Source organism: Sphaerodactylus townsendi, linkage group LG02 (genome assembly GCF_021028975.2).
Source record: "Sphaerodactylus townsendi isolate TG3544 linkage group LG02, MPM_Stown_v2.3, whole genome shotgun sequence".
In the NCBI taxonomy this organism is placed as follows: Eukaryota; Metazoa; Chordata; class Lepidosauria; order Squamata; family Sphaerodactylidae; genus Sphaerodactylus; species Sphaerodactylus townsendi.
Window position 1 is genome coordinate 154,367,809 of NC_059426.1, and position 15,769 is coordinate 154,383,577.

The window sequence follows — 15,769 nt, forward strand, 5'->3', positions numbered from 1 at the left end:
AACTGTGGCAAAATGGAAACTTCTAAAATTAAAATAAGACCCTTTCTCCTGTGTTGTTTTTTTGACCATCATTTACTCCCTAAGGTTTCGACTTCTCCTTGGAGATTTTGCGAGATGACCTGTATGGGGAAGATTATGACTCCTACCCATACCCCTCGATCCAAATCCAACTGTGGATTCCCAACAGCTTCCATTTACATTACTTAAAAATTCTATTTACATTATTGCCCTCTCTAGTTTTGACCATAGACTCAAGACAGATACATTTTAAGCTTTGGCTTGAATACTATTGAAAAACTCCACTCCCAGTGCCATTATGCCATACCAATTGAGTTCAAAGGGTGCATCTCTGCTCAAGATTGTATTACCAGTAGTTATTAAAGGCAAGGCATTATGTTAACATTTTCATCAAGGAACCATTAATGTCCTTCACAAGATGCTTAGGAGGAGACATTTTTAATAGTATAACAAAAAACTGGTGTCTCTCATAATGAAATCTGGTCTGGTTAAACAGTTGAAATTATTACTTGTTAAAATACACTGAACTGGATTGGGAGGTGCCCTTTTTCTCAAGAAGGGCATCTTGTCTGTTCTTAGAAGTCATCCATTAGTGGAAGATTTCTCCTGTCTATAACACAGAGGACTTTATCCAAAGGTGACACTTCTCACTTAAGACTCCTCCATTCCATTCTATTCAATTCCACCTTCCATGAATGGAAGATTCTAGGAGCTGAAGGGTACCTTTGCTATAGAATCCAGTCATTCTCAGCAGTTTGCTCAAACAGTAAGCAAATTAATACAAATTCAGTCGGGAGAAACTGAAGGCCAGAAGCTATTCTCTTAATGGCTTCCTGCTTCCTTGGTGTCTCAGCAGCACAGGGACACTATTTCTAGAGGAAGGTAATTTAATTTTATAGAAGTCACCTTGGCATTGAAGTCATTTTTTATTCAAACCTGAAACATTAGTAATTCAATTTGGTAGAAGTCTGGCTTCTCAACTGGGATAGCTTGCCTTTTTGATATTGGAGCTGTCTATTCTCTTTTTGCGTTTGTCTTTTGCCTTTTGCCCTCTGAGCATCGCGAGAATGTTCTGTAGTTTTTCATCTGCTCAATTAGAGTCTTCAGTGTAACCTGTGAAAGGCAACAACACGTGAGCTATTTGCAATAGACGCCATGTAACAAAGAGGGCTAATTAACACAATCCAGATGTTTTTGAAAAAAATAAAAAGCTTTTCATAATGATAATAAGAAACCCACCCTGTGCAATTAGAACATGTCTGTTTCCTTTGGGGTAAAAAACAAAAACATCACAAACTACTCTGATTCTTTTTTTTCCTTTTAAGGGATCACAGTGAATGGTTGATTGATGTTCTATTGCCTCAAGGTAAGACTTAATTTAAAAACAGATAGCGAATAATATTGACTATACTGTCATAAGAGTGTTTATAGAATCATAGAATTGTGGGATTATAATGGTGCTCAAAGGTCATTCAACCCAACACCCTATATCAGTAATTCCCAGGGCATGATCAGGTACGGAAAGAGGACTACAGGTGTGCTGTGTGAAATACATTTAATGAAACAATTAGCAGAAAATTACCCACACTTGAAAGAGAAATGCCAGAAAAGGCATTCCTGAAGGGTTCTTTTTCTCAATAGTGAAAGTTGGCAAGATGATGGGAAAACTGTGATAAGATCTTCTGAGTGCCTACAAAAAGTAGATCTCAGCTGCAAGGTTCCAATTTAAACAAGTGCAACTTGGAAAAGGGGGAAAGTTTTGAACCCTACTACCACTGCATAATTTCACCTATAGCAACCCATGCTGCTATTAGCCTTGGAAGGAAAAAAAACTGATAAAAGATAGGTTCCCATCTATTCTTCTTTGCAAGGCAAGTAATGAGTTGGGTCCAAGGCTAATAATTAACACAATTTCATAGAGATCACTTGCAATTTCCCTTGTACAAGGTTTTGCAAAGATCCTGTGATGATCCTTCTAGTTGGACCCTTATGGACCCTTATAAACACTGAAAGCAAATGTATTCAGTTTTAAGTAGGTCACCAATTTTTATTCAGAATCCAAAGCTTTCTTCTAAATGTTGATTCTGTATTAAGGAGAACCATTGCATTATTCAGTTGTTCAGAGTCGGCATGTGCTGGTGTAGGTCTCACCTATTGTTCTAGTAGTCCCTGGTTTCATGGAGATCTGATCAGAGCTATTAATCTAGGTTCTGTTGTTTACTTGAAAAACCTATGAAGTCCATAGCTGTGTGTGTGGAGGTAATCTATGCATATACCTGGTCATCTATGGATATACCCCTGGAGTGTCTGAGGACTGAAGGATTTTGTGACTTCAGAATTTGCCACTTTCTCCTTCCTATTGATGTCCCCAAATGCCCCTGGAACTCAGTTCCTGGGGTGGGGAGCCCATGTCTCCTAGGAGCAGAGTATCATGGTGCATTTGGGGCTGCAGCAGGAGGGGGATAGGCAAAACAAAAATTCTGTGAGGACAGAAACCCAACTATCTGCAGAAATATTTTGGTGGATTGAAGTCGTCAGTTATGGGGTCAGCAGATGCTGTCTTGTTTTTCCTCCATATTTTGAATAGACAGAGATTCCCAATGAATGCAAAGGTCTTCAATCCTCATAGCAGCTTTTGCATTGATACAGAAGTGATAACCTGTACGTTGTGGCTTAGTGACTGTGCAGTCCTCGTGATTGCCCAACACAGCAGGATTTCAAAGGAGCCTCTCCATCCTCATCCATCATTTGAAAAGCTTGTCGAACCTGACCTCATGAGAGTAATCAGAATAGGAAAAGTGAAAACTGTGGAAAACATATAAATACAAAATTCTGTATTGCGCAAGGAGCACCCAGGTGTACTCTGGTCAGTTCTGTAGATAGGACAAAAAGGGTCTGTGGTACAGTAAGCAAATAAGAGACTTGATCCCAAGGAAATTTCCATGGGTGGAAGGGAGACCAGTTTTTGTCATTTGCCCCCTCCCGTAGCAGACCTCTAGTTCTCTCCCAATGCTATTGCTGAGAGTTCTCTATCCCCGGGGAGCTGCATTTTGAGGGGTCATTTTGGGCCCCAGTGGGGTGGGATGGGGAATCCTGCTCCACTGAGAAGAGTCCTTTCTGTCAGGAGATTCAGTGTGTGTTCTAAAACAAGGTTTTTTCAGAAGATGCCATCATGCCGTTGAAATTCTTGTGAAGCCTTACAAGAAAATTGACGTTTTAAGGTTAACTGCACTCATTCTCTGAAAAGTTTTAATTCTCGGTCTTCTTACAATAACTTGATCTAGTGAGACCTAATTACTGTGAGAAAACTTAGAATTAAAACTTTTTCAGAGAATGTGTGCCGTGACACTGTGTGTATCGCTTTTTGTGAACAAACTATGTTGTATCCGGGGGAGGGCGGTCTATAAACCTAATAAATAAATAAATAAATAAATAAATAAATAAATAAATAAATAAATAAATATTTTAAAGAAAGTCATAAAGTTATCTGTGATGCCAGTTTTATTGCTTTTATAATGTATAGCCAAATATAATTTTAATGCATTAGTATTTGTGTTATGGTGAACCCAAATTACCTTCTGTAAGAATCCCATCCAATAGATTTCCTCTGCCAATTTACTGATGGTTAGGTAGAAAAATCAAATTTGGCACCATCTCTATTTTTGAAACTTTCCAGTGTAGTCTATCTGTGTAAGCCTTCTTGTGTGTGTATGTATATAAAGTGCTGTCAAGTCATACCCAAATTATGGTGACCCTGCAGAATTTTCAAGGCAAGAGACATTCAGAGATGATTGTCGTTGCCTGCATAGCCAACCCTGGACTCCTTGGTGTTCCTCCATCCAAGGCTGACCCTGTTTAACTTCCAAGAGCTCACAAGATCAGACTAACTTGAGCCATGCAGGTCAGGATGCTGACCTTCCTACCTCATATATATCCTGAATATAACCATGCCCCCTAGTCCTCTGATGAGTTCTCTAGCTTCTTGACCAAGTTCATCAGGTTAGCATCATTTAATATTTCCATGCAAATGAGAAGCAGGAAACTGTTGCTACATGTCTTCTACAGGATCCCAATTTTTATCCATATTCTTGCCAAACACAAACCTACTTATTCAAAGATATACCAAAAATATGTCTTAATTTACAAGGCCTTAAATATGACAGGAGCTCTGCTTCATAGCAGTACTGTTGTTTGGTTGAACCGACACAGAAAACCCAGCAGTCAGACTGTCTCACCATCCTAGAATTAAATTTTTTCACACTTTTTAAAAGCCTCCCCAATCAACCCATCCAATACAAGTGTGATCTTAACAGCTTTGATATTCCATTTACCTTCCCCTTACAGCTGAAATTTCTGCTATATGTCAAAAGAAGGTAAGACTCTTGAACATGGGTCATGGAACATCATCTTTCAGAATTTTTGTTTGTAATTCCATCTCATTGTCATGTGACGTGCAAAATTTTCCATTTTTGTGTCCACCATTGCAATTGCTGAGGACGAGTTACGGTTCTTTACAAGCAGAATTTGTTGGGCATTGCTGAAATAAGTGGCTGTTGTAGTTGTTTTTATGGTTGGGGCCAGTGGCGGAGCTACCAGGGGATGGGGGTGCGCCACGTACCGGGTGCACGGCTTTGGGTCATGTGGGGGCAGAAAATTCCCCCGACCCCTCCCCCTTCCCCTGTGGCACCCCCCCCACTTACTTTATCAAACCGAGCAGCCTGGAAGGGAACAGAGGCAGGCCCGTTCTCCAGCCTGCTCAGTTTGCTAAAGTAAGTCTGTGTGTGGGGGGGACACCACTGCGGGGGGGGGGGGAAAGCCAGAGTGCACACCAGGTGCACTCTGGCCCAGCTACGCCTCTGGTTGGGGGTGGAAATTCAGCGTACAGTTTTAAAAGCCATCTTGTTGACCCTGATTTCACTTAGCACACTTCAGTATAGGAGCACTGTAGAGATGACTATTTCTACACAAGAGCTGTAGAAATGAAGGCAGATTTCAAGGATCATTTAAGGTCCAGAAAAACTTCATGTCCCCCGCACCCCCTACACACACAAAAGAAGAACCATTATTTTTCTCCAGTGGTTTCTATTTACCTTTTCCCCTAAACAAGTAATTCTGTTAAATTTTCTCGAACTGCAATGGCCACAGTGGTTTGTATGGTTTGAGACTCATTACTACATCACTACCAAGGTGTGACCCTCTTGTGAAAAGATGAGCAAGACAGTTCTGGTGAAGGCACAGAGTTAAGGGGCAGATTTAAATGTTGAAACTAAAACAGAAGACTGAGGGTCAACTCACATCAGAGCCGCCAAGGCAGATTGGACCTCCTATCTCTTTAGACTGCTATCAACACATGAAAAAATAGATATGGCAGCATTTGGAGAGATGATCCAAGGAAAACTGTTGGGAAAAACAAGTTAAGATCCTGCCCTCCTCTTGTCCTGATCCAGTCAATTCCATTCAATGGCCGCTATTAATAGAAACTTAAAGAGTTGGCAGATCTGATAACAGATCTTGAATGTCTGAAAGTATGTCATCTAACCCATTTCACAGTGCTTTTGTTATGATGTGAGACCAAAACAGAAGGAGCAGAATGTGTCAGCAAGCACAAATATGAAGCCTTAAGTTTGAATTATTGAGCCTGAGGCGAACTAAATGGCAACCACTTTTCCTCTTGGTAATTCAGCTTTTATACTCTGCTTCCACACATGCTCTGGCCCTTCTATCAGCTGCCTTCCAACCCATTTTGAGGGAAAAAATTATTTGTTGTGGTAAATTCTTTGAATATTAATGTGTGGATTCTTTATTCAATATACCCATGGCCTGATTTCTCACATTTCTTTCCAGAACTGTAGCTCACATGTGAGGAGGGCTGTGGTTACATGTTTCTCAGCTGGCTGCTGTGGTCGCCATGGGAACAGACCAGTGCGCTATTGTAAACGATGCCACTCAAACCATCACAGCAGTGAAGTTGGGGCAACAGCCGAGACTCATCTCTATCAGACGTCACCTCCCCCCATAAACACTCGGGAGTGTGGAGCTGAGGAGCTTGTTTGCACTGTGGAAGCTGTCATCAGGTAATCTACTCAAGACAAATTAATGCACAAAAACAAGTTCTGTTTTCCTTTCTGTTGTCAAATTCTGGACCTATGATCAGTGGTGGGATCCAAAAATTTTAATAACAGGTTCCGATGGTGGTGGGATTCAAACAGTGGCGCCACTGCACACACACACCTCCAGTCCCTATTGGGCAGGGAGGTTGATTTAGTAACCCCTTCTCGGCACTCAGAAAAAATAATTAAGAAGCCTTTATTGGTAGATACATGGGTAAGAGGGAAAAAGCTGGTTCTGCCAGAATCTTCGAACAACCCCAGTATATCAAACCCCCGCCCCATTCCGTAGCCCATAATATCATCCCCAGCTACTGAAAGCGTGAAGAGCTGTCATATTGGCAGTTCTGCAGAATGTATCTAAACTTGCAATGTTTTGTTTATTTACAATTGACAGAACTGTGCTTGTGTATCCCAGCAGAACTAGGAGTGGTGATCTGTTAAAACTGAATCACCAAAAGAACCTGAAAAAGCCGTATTTTTCAGATTTCCCTTTTACTGAAAAAAACCAGGGTATTCGGCAATGCCGAATATCCCTGGGACTAAAAAAGCCAAACATGATTCAGCTTTTTGGGTGCAGTTTCCCCTCGCTCCGCCTCTGCCCCAAATTTACTAAGTAAAAATGTTTTTCTCACCCCTAAGCAGAACCCAGGTTAAGTAAACCCCACTTCTAAATTCTTTTAAGTGGAGAATTGGGAACAGTTCAAATAAAGAAGTGACAGCATCCCTTGTGGGTTGTCAGGCAATTATGACATTTTTTCAAGATGATATCCAAGATGACACATTTTCCAAAATAACATAATTTATCATGATCTTTAAATATAACAGCTTAGCAACCACATGTATAGTAGAGACACCAGTGCTATGAACATAACAACCTTGGTAAATACAGGATCATCAGCATGCTTTAGAAAGGGGCCAATTCTATCATGTGGTACCCACATGCTGTTGATAAGTGCTGAATGCTTTATCTTCATTTTGGGCCAGCAATGAAATTGTCGTTCCCTCCAGGCAAGTTCCAGGCCCTCTTTCCTAGTTCTGACCAGACTGACTCACAGGATGAAGAGTTATGCACTCCTTTAAACATCATCTTAACTACAAGTTAACCAATAGCTTTTTTGTCCGATGATGAGAAACTGATTTTCTTATTATCGGATATTGATTCCTATGTTTCTTATAAGATGGCTCTCTTTGCCCTGGCGGCTAGGAAACTACGAGCAAACTATTTAAAGCGCTGTTTGAACTAATGTTGTAAAGTACTGGAGACTAACTTAGACTAGCTGAAGAAGCTGCAAAAACATCTGACATATTTGATGGGGCATTTTAATTTAGAGATTGCGAACACTAATAATTTATATTTTAATGTAAAACTAAATTATTGTTTTAATTTAAATTATTGTTTTAACTAAGTTACTGTTTTAACTGCATGTATTTTTGTATTGTTATAGCCAATGGCTCAAACAATAAATACTTGACTGACTGACAATAACTTGAACCCCCCCTTTTTATAATACCTCCTAAGAAGGGGGGGTTCTAATTTGCAACTTCTAGGAGTAAATGAAAGTGATTTTCTAGGATTCACCCAACCCACAGGATTTTGGATAAATCCTAGAATGTTACACTTACACAATAACATCAGTTCTGGCATAAAATCAGAAGTGACATTGCACGTTTGTGCAATGCTGAAGACCCCTCATTTTCTCCCACTGACCTGTTGAGCAGCAGAAGGGAGCAGGGTGTCTGAGCAAAGAGGTCTGCTACTATAGCAGGCGACTTGACCCCTCTATGCCCACTACCTATTCTTAAAATTCTATAAGTGCCCATAGGTTCAATAAGGCTGCAGGTATTAGATTAGGACCTCAGAGTACTGTGTTCAAATCCTCATCCTGCCTAAAGCTCACTGTATGAGGGTAGGCCCATCACTGTCTTTCTCTCTCAGTCTAAACTGTATATCAGGGTTACTTAATGACAAAATGAACTGGCAAAATGGCCCTCATCAACTTGGAGAAAGATGGATGGATGGGAGCATGAATTCATAGATCGTTCTCATTTTTGTTTTATAGCTTGCTGAAAGAGGCTGAGTTCCATGCGGAACAAAGGGAGTATGAACTGAACCGCAGGAGGCAACTGGGCCTCTCCTCTTCCCATCATTCATTGGACAACACCGATTTTGATAACAAAGATGACGACAAGCACGACCAGCGCCTCCTGAGCCAATTTGGAATCTGGTTCTTGGTAAGTGTGCTTGGATTCTCTTTCCCTCTCTTCTTTCAGTTCTACAGATCTTTCCATTATCTCTGAGTACTTTGAAGGACCATAGTGCTGAACTTGTCACTTAATATCTGCTTTCTAATTCTTGCTCTCTGTTCCCCCACCTTCAGAGGTGAAGAGCATAGCAAACAGATGCAGGGCTTTGTCAGTGGTGGCACCTCATCTTTGAAATGTCTTCCCCTCTAAGCCCGGACTCGTTCTTACCTTACTCTCTTTTAGGTGCCAGGCTTTTAACATTAGGGTTTGATCTTTTAAAATTGTTTTTACAGTCTGCTTGTATCTAAGGCTCATTCCGCACATGCAGAATAATGCACTTTCAAACTGCTTTCAGTGCTCTTTGAAGCTGTGCGGAATAGCAAAATCCACTTGCAAACAGTTGTGAAAGTGGTTTGAAAATGCATTATTTTGCGTGTGCGGAAGGGGCCTAAGTGAGGACAGTTTTATGAAGATCATTTTAGGCTGCTAAACATTCAATGGGTGGGTTTTTATGGTTCAGTAATTTTAATGGCTTTAGGTGCTTAAGATTTTAACTTTTTATGACTTTGTGAATCACCTCGAGTAGGACTCTAAAGAGGCAGCATATAAATTTTCTAAATAAATATGTGGAATTTATTGGAAAACCCTGCAACCTAGAGAAGCAGGAATGAAAAGAGTGACAGTGTACAGATGGTAGTTTTCCCAGACATTCCCTTGTGAAACATGTTTTGTAGGTAGAAGCATTACAGAAACCTTCAAATCTGTGCACCCACATGGGAACTGAAAACAATCAGTGTATAGACTGCAGGCAGTGATGGCTGTGTCACACGCCTTTAAGTTTCCAGAAAGCAGTCTTTCATCTGTGCTACATGACCTGATACAATGCATGTCTAACTTGTAATTACAGTCCCTATATTCAGTGGGGCTGACTGACAGTGAAGAGGTATATAATTACAGTTTTAGTAATATAAATTGGAAGGTTATACACATGGGAATTAAAAAAACGTCAAGAATGAAGGAACACAAGACACTGACTGATTCTGATTCATAACAGTAATTCTGATTCATAATAGTAATAAATGTCATGAAGCTTGAGAGTCCAAGTGCGGAGCTCTGTGAGAACAGCAGATTATAACATCCCAGGAGAGGTAATTTTGGTATGCTTAAAATCATCCCAGGTTACTCAGCCTCTCCATTTTCTGGGAAATGCAGGAGATAGAAAACTACAACACACATTACAGCACAAGATTATTTACAGAATTAAAATATATATAAGAACATAAGAACATAAGAACAAGCCAGCTGGATCAGACCAGAGTCCATCTAGTCCAGCTCTGTGCTACTCGCAGTGGCCCACCAGGTGCCTTTGGGAGCTCTCATGCAGGATGTGAAAGCAATGGCCTTCTGTGGCTGTTGCTCCCGAGCACCTGGACTGTTATCAGCGTTATCAGTAGTCCAATCCATACCAGAGGATGAGTGTTGAGCCATTTCGTGTGAATGTTAATGAAAATATGTGCTAAAACAACCTATAACCTTATGACACCTTCAGTGTAAACTCTGGATTCCCATTTGGTTGAGTAGAAATGAAATAATTAAATAAATACATTTTCTTTGGCAAGTAAAGTTATTTTGTCAAAAGCCTGGACCAATATTCTCAATTTTTAGAAAATACCAGCAAAAGAAACTTCAGTTTTAGTTCAACTGGTGGCTATACATATTGGATTCAAAAGGATGGATCATATCTATCATTGGCCATGTGCGTGTCTCTTTCCCCTTTCACACAGGGCTGGGTATCATAAGAACATAAGAAGCACCTTACGGGATCAGACTAGTTGTTCCTCTAGTTCAGCAATCCATTTAAAGTGGCAACCAAATAGGTACCTTGGCACCTGGAGGGCCAACAAATAAGACATAGTAGCTAAGGCCTTCACTAGTATTACCTTCTGGACTGGTATGTCTGTGTGCTGAAACATTTTGGGCTTTATTAACAAGAAAGTTTCAGCTAGAACTTTGGAATTCATATAAGAAACAGTGGCATAACAGGATACACTCCTACCTCTTCTACCTATTATCCTGAGAAGGATAGGGACTGTTGGTAGTCTGTGTTGTTGGCATTTTGCACAAGATCTGCTGGAAGACTCTGAGGTGGATCCTGCATAGGCCAAATATTATGGGCGTGGGACATTATATAAACTGTTTGGGGATGGGGGAACTTCACAGAAGTCCCATTCCCAAAATGAATTTGGCCTATTTTATTCCACTCAACCTGGAATTTTCAAAAATCACTAAACCAGCGATCCTTTCGCAGATCCCAAGTTGGAGGCTGTAACGAACTTGCCCCACCCTGAAGGCTGGCGTACAACAGGCCTAATGGAGAAGGCCTTAGCAACAGCCAGAGTAAAGAAAAAGGCTCCACAAGCAAAGAACCCACCTGATTGGTTGAAAAAGGTCCAATAATGTTTGGCCAAAGCTAGGGGGAGCAAGTGCGCTTACAGTACTTAGAGTGAGTTCTAATCAGAGTCTGTCAGAGAGCAGTCCAGACTGAAGATCAGTCAGAGTTTGGGGTCTGAAACTGACAGTTGAGAGAGAGAAGGATTCTGACTCAGCTGTGTTAGCTGTCAGGATCTCAAGATAACTCCTACTTGGCTGGAAGAGGCTTGCTAGAGGGTGGAGGCCCTGAGGCTGGCGGAAAGGGACCCGCCAATCAGAGGCTTGACAGTGAGACTGTCCAAACCTAGAGTCTGTCCTACCCAGTTTAACACCAGTCTTGGGAGGCCCAGTCCAGTGGCAGTTTGGGCAGTTTGGGACAGTGGAAGAGGGAGGCTTGGATGCCAGAATCTCACAGGGCATAGACTGGGTGTGTGCTGATTCAGTGGGGTGAGGTACAGCAGAAGACTAGCGTCTGTCAGTAAAGGCGTTTGATATTTTAAAGTAAAACCTTTCTCTGAAGAGACACCTGCGTGTGTCTGTGTGAAACTAAAGTGCCAACAACGTCTCTGAAACCTAGGTGAAAAGAACCTCTCTGTAACCGCCAAGCTTTAGTACCTCTCTGAGCCAGTTTTTAAAGGAAAGCCTTTCTTTTGTTTTAAAAATAAATTTCAATTACCGTGTTCAAACTCCCTCGTGCCTGTGAGAGTCTCTCTGTGTGTGTCTTCAGAGTGGGTGACTGGCTAGAAACCCCAGCCATTAGGAGTTCCCTCCAAAACAGTTAAAGGGACTCTGAAGTAATTTCTCCTCAAGTCAGAGTGGGAGAGAGGTGGGAATCTTTAAAGCCTTGGTGTCTAGTAACAGTGTGGGGTTCTCTAGTTATCTGAAGTAAATGGTGGCAGCGAAAAAGTTAATTAAAAGGAAGGTTCCTGAAAACAGCTTCCAGGAATCCTTTCTACCAGAAGCTTCGATCCTGTTACAGAGGCACTCTCGCTTGAACAGAACAGGCACAATACATTTTATTTCCCTCCCTTCTACCTATTCACTTTAAGTTCTGTGCTATCAACGGTCTGGGAGAATGCCCACTCGCCATTCTGTGCAGGTCACCCAGCAGGTTGTGGGCAGATTCTGTGAATGGCTGATAGGATACATAGTCCCCTGAGCATTTTTCTCCCCATGGCAGCGAATTTGACTGATCTGCAGCAACGCATTCATTTTTGTCCAGCTGTTGCAAGGAGGTCCCTTTTTCTTTCTTTCTTTTAATTTTGTGTGTTGCACATGCACAGCTATGTATAGAATAGAATATAGAATAGAATAGAATCTTTATTGGCCAAGTGTGATTGGACACACAAGGAATTTGTCTCCGGTGCATATGCTCTCAGTGTACATAAAAGAAAAATACATTTGTCAAGAATCATAAGGTACAGCACTTAATCATAAGGTACAGCACTTAATGATTGTCATATAGGTCTAGTAAGCAATCAGGAAACAATCAGTAGTAATGAAAACATAAAATGTAAAATCATAAAATAAAATAAAATAAAATGTAATAAAATGTCAGCACAGGCTATAGTCATACAGTCATAAGTGGGAGGAGATGGGTAATAGGAATGATGAAAAAAGTAGTGCAGTAATTATATAATAAGTATATAAGTATATAATAAGTATATAATAAGTATATAAGTATATAATAAGTATATAATAAGTATATAAGTATATAATAAGTATATAAGTATATAATAAGTATATAATAAGTATATAATAAGTATATAAGTAGGTGCAGCTCATCATATTGTGGGACGATTGGCATGACTGTGGGGGTTCATTTCTGTATGCCTGCAAAGCTACACATGTGTTATAGGAATTTCTTTTAAAAGAGAGCAGCTTTGCCATGTGAAGACATGAAAGCAACCCAAATTGTTTCCACGGGCTCCAGTCGCTGCCTGAATGGGTGAAGGGCACACATCCGAATGGGAAAAAAGAAAACAGGTTCCTTTAAAACTACTGCAACCTGTTATACATATGCTGTGCGGAATCCACCGGAGTCAGAGGATCATGCAGAACATCAGCATTTATTTTTTAAAAAACAAGTAGCTAGCTTCATTTATTTATTTAAAATATTCATTGACTATCATTCAGAAAATCCTTCCAAGATGGTTTAGAATGGAAACCATCTATGTATCTAATTCTAAATCAAAATGTTTAAAAGTCCACACAGTGGGGCACAGACAGACGGGTGATTTTTGTATAAAACTTGGGGGAAGCATCAGGTTTACAGAAAAATCTGAAGTAAAAAAACCCCCCATCATAGAAACACTGTCTGTAACTTACCAAGAACACTCCTGATATTTCATCAGGAAATGAGGTTTTTTTTTACCCCTGTGGATCTTCACAGTTCCCCCACCTGAAAAAGTAATACTCACAGTTATGTCTAAATAATTCAAGCAGCTTAAATTCACTAAAAGGCCTAGAATGACTAATAAGATAAAATACAATTTAGACATAAAATCAAAGAAAAAGGCAGTTTATCGGCATTTAAAGAGAAAGGCTCGCTGAAAAAAAAGTGGGGGGGGGGAGACTCTGAAAAATGGCTGCAGGAAGGGAAATATGCAATTGGGATATCATGACAGGGAAAGTCCTGTCCCAAGTAATCATTACATCTAAGGATAAGACAGGAATATGACAGTGGCTGTATATAACTTTATTACTAATTTTTTAAAATATGTTTTGTGTTAATATTTTGCCATCAAGTCACTGCTGATTTATGATGGCCCTGTGGGTTTTTAAGGCAAGAGATATTCAGGGGTGGTTTGGTATTGCCTTCCTCTGTGTTGCAACCTAGCACCGTATATACTCGCGTAAAAGCCGACCCGTGTATTAGCCGAGGCACCTAATTTTACTACCAAAACCTGGGAAAACTTATTGACTCCCGTATAAGACGAGGGTGGGAAGCCGGGAGGCAGAGGGAGCTCCTTATTTGGGCAGTGACTCCCCCTGATGTCACTGCCCAAATAAGGAGCTCCCTCTGCCTGCCAGCTGGCTGGGCTTCCTCAAACGGAGCCAAGAGGCAGAGGGAGCTCCTTATTTGGGCAGTGACATTGGGGTTCCCCCTTCACCCTCCAGGAGGGCAGCAAGGAGTGGCTTGTGCAGCCGCAGGGAGGTCCTCCTGGGCCAGGCCTCCAGCCTCGGCAGAGGCCTGAAGAGCCGGCTGGTAAGCGGTGACTCGTGTCTAAGCCGAGGGGGCATTTTTCAGCCTTAAAACAGGGCTGAAAAACTCGGCTTATACGCGAGTACATATGGTATTCCTTGATGGTCTCTGTCCAAATACTAACTAGTGCCAACCCTGCTTAGCTTAGGTCCCTTCCGCATATGCAGAATAATGCACTTTCAATCCACTTTCACAATTGTTTGCAAGTGGATTTTGCTATTCCGCACAGTAAAATCCAGCTGCAAAGTGCATTGAAAGTCGATTGAAAGTGCATTATTCTGCATGTGCGGAAGGGGCCTTAGCTTCCGAGATCTGATGAGATCTGGCCAGCCTAAGTCATCCAGGTCAGAGTTAACAAATGTTACACGCTGTTTTTCCAATGGATATGAATATTTTGCCAAAGGTTTATATCACCTATCCCTTCCCCATGGTCTCCATTCCTGGTCTTTTAATCCTGTTACTCACAGCTTTTAATCCTGTTACTCGCAGCTTACAAAAACAGAGATTCTGAAATCTGAACCAAACATGTTTTCCAGGTAAGCCTCTGCACTCCTAGTGAGAACACTCCCACAGAGAGCTTGGCCCGGCTTGTCAGCATGGTCTTTCAGTGGTTCCATTCTACAGCGTACATGATGGATGATGAAGTTGGTAGCCTGGTGGAGAAACTTAAACCCCAGTTTGTCACCAAGTGGCTGAAGACAGTGTGTGATGTTCGGTTTGATGTCATGGTGATGTGCCTCCTTCCTAAACCAATGGAATTTGCAAGGGTGAGACATGCATGTCTCTTCTGTGGCAGCAATGCCCTAATCTGGCAAAAGAAAATGTGCACATATGTACTGGATGTTTCCAGTTATGCTTGAATCTTGAAATGAGAAATGAGAGAAGGAAATGTATTGCGGGCCATTCAAGTGAGCCATCGTAATACAGGGGTGCTGTAAAAGAATGAGTAATTAATGAAGCTTTTTTCCTGGAATTGCCCTCAGGTGGGTGGATACTGGGACAAGTCCTGTAGCATGGTGACACAGTTAAAGGAAGGGCTGAATCGAATCCTGTGCTTGATTCCATATAATGTGATAAACCAACCTGTGTGGGATTGTATCATGCCAGAATGGCTAGAAGCCATCAGGACTGAAGTTCCAGATAATCAACTGAAGGAGTACAGGGAAGTCTTAAGGTAAATAAAAATAACTGGAAACTTTTCATTTTTTTGTACTTGAGCTCCAGTAAAGAATGACAGCTTTTGTAAACTGAAGATTTTATTTTTCAAATTCACCTGGTTTCAATGTTGGGAAGTTCAAATGTGAAGCTAAATGCTTTTTCCAGAACTGGATTGGGTTCCTAGCTAACTCACTGGTTTTGGAATGTTAATTATCAAAGTTATAGAGTGATAAGTGAGGGCTCCCAACCTCATACCTTAGAGCCTAGAGTGGTCTCAGGTGTTCGCCATGGTGGCAGCACAGCCCATGAGTCACTCCCAGGGACTGCCATTGTGTCCAGACCCAGCTTCACACTCAGACTCTGCTGCCAGCTTTGCTTGGCCTGGCAGCTGACACAGCTAGGCCTGGCTCTCTGTGGTCGCTGTCACTTCCATTTCAATCGATCGATCGATCGATCATCTATCTATCTATCTATCTATCTATCTATCTATCTATCTATCTATCTATCTATCTATCTATCTATCTATCTATCATCTATCTATCTATCTATCTATCCTATCTATCTATCTATCTATCTATCTATCTATCTATCTATCTATCTATCT

At 41.1% G+C, this 15,769-nt stretch overlaps 1 protein-coding gene across 1 annotated transcript in view; it reads left to right on the top strand.

Annotated features, from left to right (window-relative positions):
- Positions 1-15,769, top strand: part of UNC79 (unc-79 homolog, NALCN channel complex subunit) — a 121,866-nt gene that overhangs the window by 36,815 nt on the left and 69,282 nt on the right. The window contains exons 10-15 of the mRNA XM_048484629.1: positions 1,344-1,384; positions 4,363-4,391; positions 5,863-6,092; positions 8,189-8,360; positions 14,544-14,774; positions 14,991-15,181. Coding sequence (XP_048340586.1) covers positions 1,344-1,384; positions 4,363-4,391; positions 5,863-6,092; positions 8,189-8,360; positions 14,544-14,774; positions 14,991-15,181 — 894 coding nt within the window. The remainder of the gene's footprint in view (positions 1-1,343; positions 1,385-4,362; positions 4,392-5,862; positions 6,093-8,188; positions 8,361-14,543; positions 14,775-14,990; positions 15,182-15,769) is intronic.